The sequence below is a fragment of the Tursiops truncatus genome, chromosome 8 (assembly GCF_011762595.2).
Source record: "Tursiops truncatus isolate mTurTru1 chromosome 8, mTurTru1.mat.Y, whole genome shotgun sequence".
Taxonomy (NCBI): domain Eukaryota; kingdom Metazoa; phylum Chordata; class Mammalia; order Artiodactyla; family Delphinidae; genus Tursiops; species Tursiops truncatus.
In genome coordinates, this window is record NC_047041.1 from 98,338,906 (window position 1) to 98,354,097 (window position 15,192).

The 15,192-nt window shown below is 53.0% G+C and overlaps 1 protein-coding gene across 1 annotated transcript; it reads left to right on the top strand.

Moving 5' to 3' along the window:
• Window positions 1–1,714: 1,714 nt before the first annotated feature.
• On the top strand, window positions 1,715–10,367 carry LOC101327883 (pepsin A-4-like). Its single transcript, XM_019933961.2, has 9 exons — window positions 1,715–1,803; window positions 2,243–2,402; window positions 4,348–4,465; window positions 4,931–5,049; window positions 5,749–5,948; window positions 7,473–7,589; window positions 8,743–8,887; window positions 8,981–9,079; window positions 10,167–10,367. Exons 1-9 carry the CDS (start codon window positions 1,748–1,750, stop codon window positions 10,314–10,316), a joined length of 1,164 nt encoding a protein of 387 aa, XP_019789520.1. The 5' UTR covers window positions 1,715–1,747; the 3' UTR covers window positions 10,317–10,367.
• The last annotated feature ends 4,825 nt before the right edge of the window (window positions 10,368–15,192 follow it).

Genomic DNA, 15,192 nt, shown 5'->3' on the forward strand with positions numbered 1-15,192 from the left:
TACCTTTGAAGGCCCCAGAGAGCCCCCAGCACATGCCCCTCCCTTCACCCTCCAGGAGGGACCCTTGAGCCAGGCTTTCCATCTGCTGCTCCCAAGGCCTAGGCAGGCATCTTTAGGACCATCAGCTCCTCCACAGAAGGGCTGAGATCCGCCCAAATAGCGTAGATCAAAGGAGAAATGCTCGAGGGGGAGGAAAAGAGAGCAGAGAGAAAGCAGGCATCAAAAGATGTGAAAATGGAAAACACGGGTCAAGGATCCGCATTTGGGGCACAAAGGTGTCTTAACGGGTGGGTTCGAAATGCAAATATGCTTCGTACTAAACACCAGTGGTCCCAAACTTGATCCACACTCCCCACCCCTCCGAACTCATCCAGAAGCACTGGGGGAAATTTGGAGCTTTTATAGAATCTGTGTCTCCCAATGTTGGAGAAACCAGGGGTGGCCCAGGGAATATGATCTCAGAGCAAACTCCGTAGACAGGTCTCGCCACCTACTGGCGACCTCCCTCCTGCATACCCACCTCTGCCACAATTCCTGAATAGAAGTTCTCACTCCACTTTGTCCACTGAATAAACCCCACAAAGGGAAGAATCCATTGGGTTGGAAAGCAGGGGGCATGGGTTCGATCCCTGGTCAGGGAACTAAGATCCCACATGCCATGTGGCACAGCCAAAAAAAAGAGAGAGAGAGAGAGAGAGAGAGAGAGAACTTTTCTAAGTCATTCACACCCTAGTATGAATTTTCCCAGATTGCTTTGCTCACTGCAGCTGATTCAGCCAAGTTTTAAGCACGGGGCACCTGGGAGTCAGACCCAGATGGGGTCTCAAAGGTGGAGGCTTTGAGTAACTGAGAGGATAGAAGAGGAGCAGTAGGAAGAAAGGGGGCGCAGAAAGTGAGGGGCACAGATTCCAAAGACGAACTCGGCCTGTTTCAAGTTTGCTTCCTCCAGGAAAAGAAGCATTCTTCCACTCCCTCTCCACTCCATCCCCTTCCTCTGTACTGTACACACCACTTTCCCCAAGACTCAGCCCAATAGCCATGAGAAGCAAGAGCAAAATAAGGCCCATAGGCTAATTAGACATCCAGCAACCCCATATAACGACATTTCCATGGGGAAATGTGTCCTGAGTCCCAAACTACGGACCTATGAACGTGCTTGAGGAAGCAGCTTCAGGGACACGGCCTATCACTGAAAGGACAGCTGCTCTCCGAGAATCCCAGCTGTCTGTCCCATCAGGACACATCGGGGTGCCTGGAGCTCCTTTGACATGTGTTCAATGTTAAGTGCACTTTGGACCAATTTCGTCAAAATATTCGACTTGTCAAGTTTGGATGCATTCTATTATTTAAGAAATAAGCCTGCTTTCTGCAGGGCCATCCCAACCCAGGATGCGGTTACAGTGGAAAGCTACTCAACTGGAAACTTCCCAGAACATGGCTCAGGGCAGGGACAATCTTATCAGGAAACTTTCTGTTTGCGGTGAGGGTAAAGAGTGACGTTTAGCGGCTGATAAGGTCATGCCTGAGGACTTGGAAAGCTACTCAACTGGAAACTTCCCAGAACATGGCTCAGGGCAGGGACAATCTTACCAGGAAACTTTCTGTTTGGGTGAGGGTAAAGAGTGACGTTTAGCGGCTGATAAGGTCATGCCTGAGGACTTGGACTGTATATAAGGAGCGGCTCCTTCCTGCTGCTGTATCGCTTCCCATCTTCCCACCTCTGGAGTCTTGGGAGCCAGGAAGAACCATGAAGTGGTTGCTTCTCCTCACCTTGATAGCACTCTCCGAGTGCACCTCCTACAAGTGAGTCTGGGGGACGCTCTGCACGAACAGCAGCTTCCCAGGGGCTATTTCCCTTTGCTGCCCTTCCCACTGCCTTTCTTTCCTCCCATATTTCTCCTCTTCCCTCTTCCCTTCCTCCTCTCTCTTCAACCGTCCCAAGCCTCCCCTCTCTGCTCATCTGGGGACACAGCACGGCAGACGTGGTCAACAGCCCAGACCCTCCAGTCCAGCCCGGGCTGGGTCCGCAGCTCCAGCACTGGGCCGGGTGACTTTGGGCAACCACGTACCCTCTCTGCATTCCTGTGCCCCAAATGGGAGCAACTCCCCTCTCGACTTCCTTCTTCCACTCTTGAGCCAGCTTTGTTTTCCTTCCAGGCCTTCCACGGCACCCCATGAGCAGGCCCCTTGGCTAATTACTCTTCTTCCTCCAAACCATCTGTTTGCAAATGCTCCGCCACAGGGTCCCGCTCACCAGAAAGAAGTCCTTGAGGCAGAAACTGATCGAGAATGGCAAGCTGAAGGACTTTCTGCAGAATCACCAGTACAACATAGGCAGCAAGTACTTTCCCTCGGAGGCCACCACCTTGATGTCCGACCAGCCCCTTCAGAACTTCCTGGATGTGAGTGTGTGGGCAGGCAGTGGGTCAGCTCCAAGGACTTGGCCCAGTGGAGAGAAGGGGGTCCCAGGAGTCTGGGAAGATGGGCCAGCGCTCCAAACCCCCAGGCAGCAGTAAGCCAGGGATCTGCTCCCTGGATCTCAGAGGCCCAGGGAGGGCAGGAAAACTCACAGTCAGAGTTGCTGCTCTCGTTCATTCATTCGTTCGTTCATCCAGTGCTTACATGGATGGAGCACCTTCTATGTGTCCGGCACTGTGCTGGGCCCAGAGAAGCAGCAGTGAATGAACCTCAGGGAGCCCACAATCTAGTAGGAGAGCCTCACAAAACGTAACAAGTATAACCAGGCTGAGGCCATGCAGTGAACGTGACACACTGAGTGTGCTGCAGGTGTGCAGGGACACCTCTCTGGAGCGATGAAGAGACAGCGGGGGTTCCAAGAGGACCGGAGAGGGTCCCAGAGAGTGGGGCAACTTGCACTAGACCCTGTGACACTGGGGAGCAGAGTGTATTTGAGGAAAGGAAGCCAGTGTCCATTTTCAAAGCGAGGTCTGCGGGGGTCAGTGGGTGGAGCCAGACCAGAGTCTGGGATAAGGGTCTGCAGCCTAACTGCCACCGCATCATCTTAACTAGGGAATTTCGGGACGATCCCTTTGACTCTCTGTTTGGGACGCAAATCCCTTCAGTAGAGAGTGTGTCCCCTGTGTGGAGGCCAAGGTTAGGAAGCAACGCTGCCTCTCGTTAAGAGCTTAGCCTGTGAGATTTGCCAGACCTGGAGCAAATCTAGGGTCTAAAGCTTCTGAGCCATGGGACCTTGGGCAAGTCATTTAAGTTCTCTGAGTGAGACTCAGCTTCCTCGCCCGTAAGACAGAACCATTACCATCTACCGTCAGAGGCTTGTTTCAAGTAATTCATGCAATAATGTAGGTGTGGGTTTTTTTGCTTATTTGTTTGTGGAGTGCTTAGCACAGGGCCTGGCCCTTGGTAAGAGCTTGTTCAAAGCTTGATAAAGTTAAGCCCCTTTGTTCACTTGACAAGTATTTACGAAGCGCCTCCCCTGTGTCAGAGGCTCTCTGCCAGGAGCTGGGGAAACAATGGTGACTGAGCAAAGATCCTGGAGCTTATATTCTAGAGGACAAATAAGAGACAAACAAATAAGAATGTAAGATAATTCCAGGTAATGACAAATGTCACAAAGAAAAGTTAATTAATTAGAGTAAGGGGAAGAAGAAGAAGGGGACAGGGGCGAATTTAGACATAATAGTCAGGGAGGGCCTCTTGGTGCAGGTGACATTTGACTAGAGCACGGAAGGACTGATGAGAAGATCTAGAGTAAACATTTTCCTAGCACAAGGGATAGCAAGTGCAAAGGCCCTGGGATGGGAATGAGCTGGTCATCAAAGAGCCACATCAGCGTGGCTGGGACAGAGCTGGCAAGGGAGAGACTGCAGCCGCTAAGAGTAAAAAGCCTGAGGACACCCTTTCTTGAAACCCATCGCACGCACCTAGATTTAGGAATAAGATATCTCAAGGGGTCTCCGCCTTTAGGTGGGTGACTTGTTTATCTCCCCGTCAACAACTTAACGAAAAAGCGCTTAAGCATTTACTGGCTGGGTGCTGTCAGTTTCCACTCCCGTCCGAGTGCACGTTCTCTAGGATGGCAAGACTGAGACACTTGAGGCAAGAGGGGATAGCACACTATTATTGGGCGTTAACGAGGCTTGGGAGAGAATAGTCAGTGGGTGACAGGAGAGCAATAGGGGAAGACTTCAAGGAGCAGGGGGGACCAGGCTGGGCCTTAAAGGATGGATACACTGGAGAGAGAGACAAAGGCAAGGAGGCCAGTGAAGGGGAAGGCGGGAGGGGGCCGAGATGACCCAGAGACAGTCCCCGGGGAGGCCAGGCTGCGGAGTCCCCCGTCACTGAGCTATGCTGCCCCCACCCTGGCAGATGGAGTACTTCGGCACCATCAGCATTGGAACCCCCGCCCAGGACTTCACCGTCATCTTTGACACTGGCTCCTCCAACCTGTGGGTGCCCTCCGTCTACTGCTCCAGTGTTGCCTGCAGTGAGTGCCCCCCTGCCCTCTCTGGGCCCCCAGCACCAAGTCACCTAGGAGCCCTGAACACTCAGGGGCCTCAAATAGGTCCGATTTCAAGCCTGCCGGAGTGACTCAGGGACCCACTCAACAGGCATGCACTGAGCGCTTACCATGTGCCAAGCACTAGGCTTAGGTGCCCTGGGAGGTGAAGGGGCGAATCACATGTGGTTCCAGCCCGCAGAAATTTCAGTCCAACGGCAGAGAGAGTGTGAAGCTGCCCGTCACCATGGGCAGCCGTGGGCCTGCTCCACTCGGCGTTCACCCGGGGGGTCCTCGGGAGGGCCTTCAGTCAGTGACGTGGTTAGCCAGATGAGTTCACTTTCTCCTCCAAAGCCCCGCCCAGGACCAAGGCACCCACCAAGGAAGACGCCCCCAGCCCGTGACTCTGGCTCAGCTTTTGAAGTTTGACAATGTCTCTTCTTGCCCTCACAGCCAACCACAACCGCTTCAACCCTAAAAAGTCCTCCACCTTCAAGAGCACCAGTGAGACGGTCTCCATTGCCTATGGTACCGGCAGCATGACAGGCATTCTTGGATACGACACAGTCCAGGTGAGCCCCCGCTGGCCAGCACCTCATGCTGCCCGGCCCTGGGGCCAGCTTCCAGGGATAGCACACGGCCCCCCGAATCAGCTCATTCAAGCAACACGGGTCTCGGTGATCCCAAAAGTAACCTGATTGGGGCACGCGGAAAGTGGCAGAGACACCACAGATGTTTCTAGTGGAGGAGCAGCAGGGGTAAGGGGGTGGGTGCCTGGAGCCAGAAGCCATCCTCAGGGTCACCCAAGCTGAATGCTATGGAGGGGGCAGCGAGAAGGGAGAAAGTGCCTCAGTTCTCTTTTAGCACCTCCTCTTCTTCCTCCTCCCCCCAACCCACAGCCCCCTCGAGTCACAAAATCTCCACAAGCACCCCCATTTTCCAGGGCACAGCAGGGGTCAAGGGCTCTGATTTGCCTGGGGTCTGCTTTGCACCCGATCCTCAGAAACACAAACACACGGTGACCATCTGTTCCACAGCAAATTCTCACACCAAGTTGCAGACGGTGCCCATCTGGAGATCAGCCTCAACTGTCACCTCCAGTGGAACAACAAGCATTCCCAGGGATAATCCCTCTCCTCTCCTTCCAGCCTGATGCCCCGGAAGCCAAGTCCTACACGAAATGAACCAGGGATGCTCTGGGCCCGGGGCTGGCAGCCCGCAGTGCTCAGTCAGCACAAGCTGGTTATGAACACCTTGGTTTCCCCACCCAGGTTGCAGGCATCTCTGACACCAACCAGATCTTTGGCCTGAGTAAGACAGAGCCCGGCTCCTTCCTGTACTACGCTCCCTTCGACGGCATCCTGGGCCTGGCCTACCCCAGCATCTCCTCCTCCGGGGCCACCCCTGTTTTTGACAACATGTGGAACCAGGGTCTGGTTTCCCAAGACCTCTTCTCCGTCTACCTGAGCAAGTAAGTTAGGCAAGGAAGTTGCGGTCACCTGGTCCAGCAGGGGGCTGTCGAAGGCTGGGTGGGCTGGAGAGAGTCTTGGCAAGCCGGGGATCGGAAAGGTCAATGTCTAAGGCTCTCTAAGGTATATCTTTGGAGAGAATGGTGCCAAATTCCTCTCTGATGAACCATCTTCATTCGTCTTATTTTACTAGCGAGAGTCTTTGTCACCTTGCCTCACACAAGTGAGATATCATTAGCCATTTTCTCTCCTGAAGACCACCGTTTAAAGTGAATCCACTTAAAAGTGGGGCCAAAAGTCCATAGCAAAAAATGAAAAGAAGATTTGATTGGGACTTACATCTTGAACAGTGAAACTTTTAAATGATGAAAGCAAGTTTCTTTCATTAGTTAACAAAATCTAGGTTCCAGGTGTGACGATGAGTTAATTCTAAGAATAAGGCATAACAAAGTCTTGATTTTGTCTGAGTAGAAGTTTATGCCAGAATGTCCGAGGGTGTGTCCTCGACTTTCCCAAGGCACTCAACTCTCCTCTGACATTCACGTCCTTCTCTTTTGAAGCGATTTGTCACCATCGATGTGCTTCCCTTTAGTTACTGACTGTTCTGCTATCATCTCCTTGTGTCACAGGTGCTGTCAGATGTTTATAGGGGAGGCAGGGTGGGGTTAGGTGAGCTGGGGTCACGTTCTGTCCGTGTCCAGTTCTTCAGTGATTAATTTCTTATTGTCACCTACGTTTGTTTCCCTATCTAACCGAAAACCGCAGAGATTTAGACAATGAATATTCCAGTAACCAGGACTCCTGCAGTTTACGGCGGGAGGGCCCTTTTATCCTTTTTTCCTCTTGGCCACTTGATATTCAAGTTTCAGCTCTTAAACATAACCTACTTTTATGGGCACTTAGATATGTCACACGGAGCCGACTAGAACAGAGTTTCTCAGTCTCAGCACTATTGACATCTTTGGACCAGATGACTCCTTGCTGTTGGGGGCTGTCCTGGGATGTCTGGCAGTCTCCCCGGCCTCTACCTACTAGACACCAGGGGCTCCCCCGACCCCCGCCCAATCATGGCAATCAAAAACACCTCCAGACGTTGGCAAACCATGAACGACTCTATCAAGGCCTTAAGAGCAGACACTGTCATTCATTCATTTCTCTTGAGGTCCCCACAGCAATGAGAGAGAGTATTTGGTGGAAACCACACAACCCTTCGGAACCAGAAAGACCTGGGCTCTAATCTTGGTTTTGCGGCTCCCTGGCTGTGTGACCTAGGGCACATTGCCTCACCTCTCTGAGCCTCAGTTTCCTCACTGTAAAATAGAAATAATAATAACAATAGTGACTATGGCATGGATCTTGGTGTGAGGATTACAGGAAGCCCTGTGGGTCGTACACTCTGCATGGCTCCTGGCAAGAGTCCGATCAAGAGTAGCTCTTAGAATGCCCACAGTTTATATGTTCAGTCGAATGAGTGAATGAATGAGTGAACAACTGAATTCCTGCCTTTTCCCCTCCACTTTCCATAGAGATGATGAGAGCGGCAGCGTGGTGCAGTTCGGTGGCATCGATTCTTCTTACTACACGGGAACCCTGAACTGGGTGCCTGTTTCTTATCAGGGTTATTGGCAGATCACCGTGGACAGGTGAGGTCACCATGGATGGGCGATATCCTGGCATGGGCCCCAGACCCCATTTCTTTACAGACTCATAGTTAACTAAGAATTCCAGCATCCCCCTGGAACAGGCGGCACAGGGAAACGTGCTCCAGGAAGAGAAGGCGGAAGTTGGCCGAGCCAGAGAGACCCTGACAAGGGCACGTCACGGGAGGAAGAGTGCTGTCAGGAACCCCCAGACACTCTGCAAGGATGAGACAGCCACTCCCCTTCTGAGCAGGGAGGCAGGACAATCTACCAGCATCCCTGGGGAGAGGGGAGGACCCCCCCCTGTCCATACATCTCGGCCTTTAGGGTACCTGTCACTTTTGGTCTAGGATCAGGGCAAAACAGCAGAGAAGTTGTTTCAAACCATTTCCTCCCACTTTCCCCTTCAAATCCTGTCTGCCCCCAGGCAGCCTCACCCTCTGGCTGCTCTGCCCCCAGCTGGCCTCCTAGGGTGACCCATCGCCCAGGTTTGCCCAGGAGTGAGCAGTCTCTCGGGATGCCGGTCTTTCGGTACTAAAACCAAGACAGTCCTAGGCAAACTGGGACAGGCTGGTCACCCTACGTCTGCCCCAGCCATGCTAACATCCCATCAGTGCCTCAAACTCCCACCCCTGCTCCCCTTGGGTCTAGAACAGGGCAGTCAGGGCTGGATTTACCTGGCCATCACTCCAGTGTCTCCATCACTCCCCACCCTGTGTCCCCTCTACCTGTGACGCCCTCCTCCAACTCCTCACTCCCTAGCAGCCTCTGGGCGTCTGCTTCCCTGAGAAGCCTTCCCGGGTTGCTGCACACTGCCGCCCTCACCCTGGCTTGTGTTCCCGTTCCCTTGCCGTACGCTCTGCCCAGCCCGCTCAACTTATCTTTCCAGCCAGAGTGGAATCTCCCTGTGGTCAGATACCGTGCACCCATCTTGTCTGGCTTTGCATCTCCCGTGCCTAACACAGAGTAGGCACTCAGTAAATATTTGTGGAACACGCGAATGCATAGAATGAATGAGTGTGTGAATGAGAGAAGCTGAAATTTTATGCATCGGCCAATGGATGGGGAAGAGGGACCCTCCAGGGTCACCTGGTGCCTCCTTGGGAGACGTACCCCCTGGGGGCTCCGGGGACCCTGACTTGCATCTCAACCTCAGCATCACCATGTCTGGAGAGCCCATCGCTTGCATGTCTGGCTGCCAGGCCATTGTTGACACCGGTACCTCTCTGCTGTCCGGCCCGACCAATGCCATTGCCAACATCCAGAGCTACATTGGAGCCAACGAGGGTCCCTACGGCAGCGTAAGTCCAGCACCGACCGCCCTGTTCTAGACCCAGACGGTGGACCTGCCACACAGGAGGGATGAAAGCCTTTCTAATCCTCACTCTTTCCAGATGGTGATCAGCTGCTCCGCCATCGACAGCCTTCCCGACATCGTCTTCACAATCAACGGTGTCCAGTACCCTGTTCCCGCAAAGGCCTACGTCCTGCAGGTAAGGGGGCTCTGAGCCTTCCACCTAGATGTGCCTGCGCAGCACGTGGCCACATACTCCCCCTTGGCACAAGGGCAAGTGCACTTCCACACGCTGGAGCTCACATCTGCTCTGGACAGCCTCCGGAGAAAAAGAACACTTCAAAAATAAATGCATGAATGAGAATTGGGATGCAACACCCCCAGGGGGAAAAAGCAAGGCAAGGGCTGATGGCGTGAAAAGAGGATTTTTAGTGGGACACCAGAGTCCAAGCTCTGGGTCTCAATTACTAGCCCGTAGATACTGAGCAAGTTACAACCTTCCTTAGCCTCAGTTTCCTCATCTAAAAGCTAGAGCTTTCCCCACGCTCAGGGTGTGGTTCGGGTAATCACGCGAGATCGGCCACATCAAAGCTATGAAGGGTTGGGCAGATAGAAATCACAGCTTCCACAGGGTAAGGGCTTATGATGCTCCTACTGCCTCTACCACATAAAAATCTTTAGGCAGAGGAGCCACAGGAAAATTCTGCCTTCGATTACAGTGCCGGATGGAAAACGAGTTTTGCCCAGTGGGTCGATGTCATTCAGCAAGAAATAGGGAGGCCCAGGCCCCTCCCCCGGGGATGCTGATTAATTAGGAGGGGGTGGGGCCTGAGCCATGGTGGGAGGTGGGGCCCAGGGGGGGAGGTGGGGTCAAAGCTCCACAGGTGATTCTAATACAAGCCACGGTTGCTGGCCCAGTGACTCAGTGAATGAAAAGGACTAACAGCTGATCCGCTTTGCCACTGGTCAGGATCAGAATAATGAGAAAAGGCTGCGTCACCAGGGCTTCCAAAATCCTTCCCCGCAGCTGAGTTCTCCCTAAAGCCCTTAGCTGCGATGCTGACGTCAGGGTGTATGCATCTGCCGGAAACCCTGGATAATGTCTGGTAATCCCTGGGAACCAAGAGTGCAGTAAGCCGCTTCTACAGGCAGACGCCAGGCCAGGGAGAGCCAGGAGGCTCCTCCTTGCACGTACCTGGCAGGGGACCACGGCCCTGGATGCTCACACCCCAGCGCCTGTCACTGCTGGGTCTGTGTCCCAGCTCCAGTTTCATTCTTTCCTCCAGAACCAGGGAAGCTGCATGAGCGGATTCCAGGGCATGAACATCCCCACCTTCTCCGGAGAGCTCTGGATCTTGGGTGACATCTTCATCCGCCAGTACTACACTGTCTTTGACAGGGCCAACAACCAGATCGGCCTGGCTCCCGTGGCCTGAGTCCGAGTCTTTCCGGCCACTTCCCAGGAAGATCCCGCCCTAGTTTCTGTCCCTGTTTGTCCTTCGATGTAGATAATTCTCCTGATTGTTCTTCCTCTGGGATCGTGGAGGTGGAATCTTGGCCCTGTTCCCTGTCACGCCAATAACGTAGAATAAATCATAACCTCCTGGAAACTGCTTTATGAGGTTGCGTCTCTTTGTCAGTGTTCCCCTTTACATCACTGGGGTCAGAATGCCAGGGCAGGGGGACAGAACCGACCACATCCATTTGGACAGCACCAAACACGGTGACAGTGGCAGCACACTGTAACAGAGCCGGCAAGATGAATGGGCCTCGGTTGGGCCAGCTGGGAGCATCATATAAAGAGTTGGGGACCAGAAATGCCAGGCCCGTTGCCTCCTCATAGAAGAGAGCACCTGAGTTCTTGGTTGAGGGAGTAACTTCTTATTTTTCCCAAAGCCAAGAAGAGATAAGGAGAAAAGGAAAAAGATTAAGGAGAGGGGCCCACTGATGGGTGACTTCCTAAGTAGGGCAGGCAGGGTAGGAATGACCGTGAGACATGGGCCAGAGTGGTGAGAGAAGCTGACACCCCAAAACCTACCAGGCTGTTCTGTAATGAGCTGGTTGATGCAGACTAACCCTTGGGAGCCCCTCCATACTCTGGGTGCAAGACACCAAGCTGATCCGTTTCCCCATTGGTGATTGAAAGAGGATGGTTTTCCATTCCCCAAGGAGAGGTTGAGAGAGGGAGCTGACACGCCGTCAGCAAACCTGCCCTAGAAAGGTAGCCAGGAAACATCTAGAGCAGCAGTTCTCAGAATGGGTTTTGGTAGCAAAATGTTCAATGAAAAAGTTTCAAAATAAGTATGCAAGAGGCTACGTTCTAGGTCCTTCTTCAAGGTCCACAAGGCACAGTTCCCAATCAAAGGCTCTGAGAACTCCTGCCGCAAAGCGATCTGTTTCACTTTGACTCAGTTCAGCTTGATCTCAGTTCCTCTTCTGCTGGTCAACCTATTCCAGCCCTGTGCTCCTCGGCGTGCACGTTGGAAGAATTCCCATAGCGCCTGCTTCTGCTGGGTTCCAGGCTGTCCGCTGGAGATACCGGCCTGAGCGCTGGAGCTGGGCCTCCCTGCTGAGGCGGACTGACTTCTGGGTGCCCAGAACAAGATGGCTTTAGGAACTCTTGTAACATCATCCCCCAATTTGTAATTTGTCACATAAATACAAGATATTAGGCTCAAGGAAGGGTGAGGTGAGCTCTTCCTACCCAATGCCCCAGGTCTTCCCAGTGTCACTTATACCCTATCTAGCTGCGCAATCTTTTTAAATCATAAATTTGATCACAACCCTCCCTTGCTTCAAACCTTTCATTAATGCTCTGCAATTGCACTTGGAATAAGACATTATATCTTTGGTGTGGCTTCAAGGCCCTGCATGCTCTGGTCCCCATGGACCTTCCCTGTGTCACCTTAATCCCTCTTACCCTAAGCTCCCACCTCCCTGGCCTTCGCCCACCTCCACAAATACCCAAGTTCTTCCCCACCTCCAGGCCTTTGCACACACTGTTCCCTTTGCTTGCTGTTCCCTTTTTCTTGACCTGCTAACTCCTAGCATCCTGCAGGTGTCAGCTCACACATCAATTCCCTGTGAAGCCCTCCCTGACCACCCTCTCATGGGGTGGTCCTGCTTTCCTTTATGGCACTGGGCACAGCTGGAGATGATGACTCAGTGGGAGTGTTTGTGTCAGATCCACCAAGGCAGAGACTGTGATCATTTAACTGTTGAAGCCCCAGCAGCAAGAGCAGGGCCTGGCACATTGGAGGTGCTCAATAGATATTTGCTGACTGAGTGAAGGATTCAAAAAAAAATTCTTTTTTTGACCGCACCGCGCAGCTTGTGGGATCTTAGTTCCCTGACAAGGGATCGAACCTGTGCCCTCAGCAGTGAAAGCATGGAGTCCTGACCACTGGACCTCCAGGGAATTCCCTCAAGATAACTTTTTAAAAGGAAACTACTAGGATAAGATGAAAGAGTGGATCTGATTTGAGAGAGGCCATGGTTAAGACCACAGATGGGGGACTTCCCTGGTGGCTCAATGGTTAAGAACCCGCCTGCCAATGCAGGGGACACAGGTTCAAGCCCTGGTCTGGGAAGATTCCACATGCTTCAGAGCAACTAAGCCCGTGTGCCACAACTACTGAAGCCCGCATGCCTAGAGCCCATGTTCCACAACAGGAAAAGCCACCACAGTGAGAAGCCCGCGCACCGCAACAAAGAGTAGCCCCTGGTCTCCGCAACTAGAGAAAAGCCCACGCGCAGCAACGAAGACCCAATGCAGCCAAAAATTAATTAATTGATTTTTTTTTAAAAAAGACCACAGATGGGTACACTGTCACCCCCACTCACATTCTGTCCTAGTCATACTTGGTCATGGGACCAGCAGGTGGATTCTCAGGCTTCTGGGGATGAATTCCATGATGTCCTGGCTCTGCTGTGTTTGTGTTTCTGCTGTTTCCCCAGCACCTCCCGTGCCCCAGGCAGTATTCTAGGCTCCAGGGATGCACCATCCCCTCCCCCGACCCCGTGTTCCCCCTTCTCAGCCCCTCAACCCTGGGATTCTTGGATCCAGACAGAATCTAAAAAGAATCCCCATTAGCTCATTTATACTAGAAAGCCGCACGCTAGCATATCTGATCTGACACTTTGCTCCACAAGGTAAGGTGGATTCACATTCCTCCTCTACGGTCTCAGGCCTCTTCCCCACCCATCTTTCCCCATTTCCTGAGGGCCTCAGGGGTCTAAGCTCAGTTCAATCCATCTTTTCCACTCATACTTGTCCAGGAGTGGTTTTAGTGTTTTTTGTTTTTTTGGGTTTTTTTTGCTGCACCACACAGCTTGCAAGATCTTAGTTCCCCAACCAGGGATCGAACCCCGGCCCACGGCAATGAAAGCGCCGAGTCCTAAGCACTGGACCGCCGGGGAATTCCCCAGGAGTGTTATTTTCTTTTTTTCTTTTTTTTTTTGGGTACGCAGGCGTCTCACTGTTGTGGCCTCTCCCGTTGCGGAGCACAGGCTCCGGACGCGCAGGCTCAGCGGCCATGGCTCACGGGCCCAGCCGCTCCGCGGCATGTGGGATCTTCCCGGACCGGGGCACGGACCCGCGTCCCCTGCATCGGCAGGCGGACTCTGAACCACTGCGCCACCAGGGAAGCCCCCGAGGAGCGTTATTTTCATCTCATATGTCTCTGCTCTGATCTGTGGAACCCAGGCCCTCCCGAACATGGACTCTTGCACATCGCTGGAGGGGGCATCCACGGGTACAACCCCTAAGGAGCGCCATTTGGCACTACCCATCTAAACGAGGAATGTGTTTACCTTTCGGCCCCGTAACTTCACTTCTGGGAATTTATCTTAAAGATAGACTTGCACACGTGCAAAATGATGTAAGGCCGAGGTTACTCTTTGTAGCATCTTTTGTAAGAGCAAGATTTGAAACGACCCAAATGTCCGCCCCCAGGGGCTGGTTAAATGACATCTGCTGTGTGTGCACAGGAGCCTCTGCGCAGTTGTAAAGAGCAGAGAAATGAGGATGCTCGCGAAGGACTGGGACAGAAAGATCTCGAGAAGAGACCGTTAGGTGTAAAGCCACAAACTGAAACACAGGTGATAGCAGAGCCTCTGCTATTTCATCTTTGAATTATAACGAAAATAAGACTCGCCTGCACATACATAAAGAAACAGAGAAAGGGTACCCGAGAACCAGACACCACAAAAGTGGTGGGGAGGGAAGGGGGAGCCTTGGTGGATGTGGGGTTGGGGAGACTCCTCGCTAAAACACTTTTATATATCTTTATTTCTAGTGATGGGATGCACTACACATTCCAAATAAGTTAATGAAAGGCATTTTTAAACCTCTGAACGTTTATCCTAACTAGAAACCTACTGTGGTTTATCCTCAAGCCCGTTTATCTGATAAACTCCAAAAGCAGGTCTCTTGAACCGGGTCCGATCATTTGGCCCGTCGGGAATTTCCTAGGTCCCGTGAAACTGACCCTGTGGAACAGGCTCCAGCCCACCGTCCCCGTCCTCTACTGCAGGGGTCCCCAACCCCTGGACCACGGACCGTAGCGCACGGCAGGAGGCGAGCGGCAGGCAAGAAGGGGAAGCCTCATCTTCCGCTTCCCATCACTCCCCATCTCTCCCGTCACCGCCTGAACCAACGCTCCGCTACCCCGTGGAAAAACCGTCTTCCACGAAACTGGTCCCTGGTGCCAAACTGCTGGGGACCACTGCTCTCATGCTTCCTAGAACCCGACATATGGACTCCTAGCTAGGGGGAAATGCAGGGTGTACTTCGCCAAGAACAAACACCCCGCACACACACACCTGCTTGTCGGAACCCAGGCTGCTAAGAATTCAGACCAGCTCATGCATTCGTTAAAAGCACTCTGTGCCCGGGAATTCCCTGGTGGTCCAGCGGTTAGGACTTGGTGCTTTCACTGCGATGAACCAGAATTCGATCCCTGGTCAGGGAACTAAGATCCCGCAAGCCGAGTGGTGTGGCAAAAAAAAAAAAGCACTCTGGCCCATCTAGGGTCTTGAAGGTGGTCCTCTGGCCTCCTGGTGCCAGTCAGTGCTGGGCAGGGGGCGTCACACTGGGGCTTACCGCCAGCAGAACACGTTCTTACCAAGTTGGGTCCCACCAAGGCCTCCCAACATGTCACAATGGCACTGCCTACCCACGGGGTGGGGGGTCAGGGGGGTGGGGAGAGGGGCAGGAGAGCTCCGAGCTCCCCTCAATGGTCCTGAGAAGGGCCTGCGGTGACCACGGTGTGGCGAGAGCCCTGGCCCAGCCACGGGGTGCTCTGGAGGCAG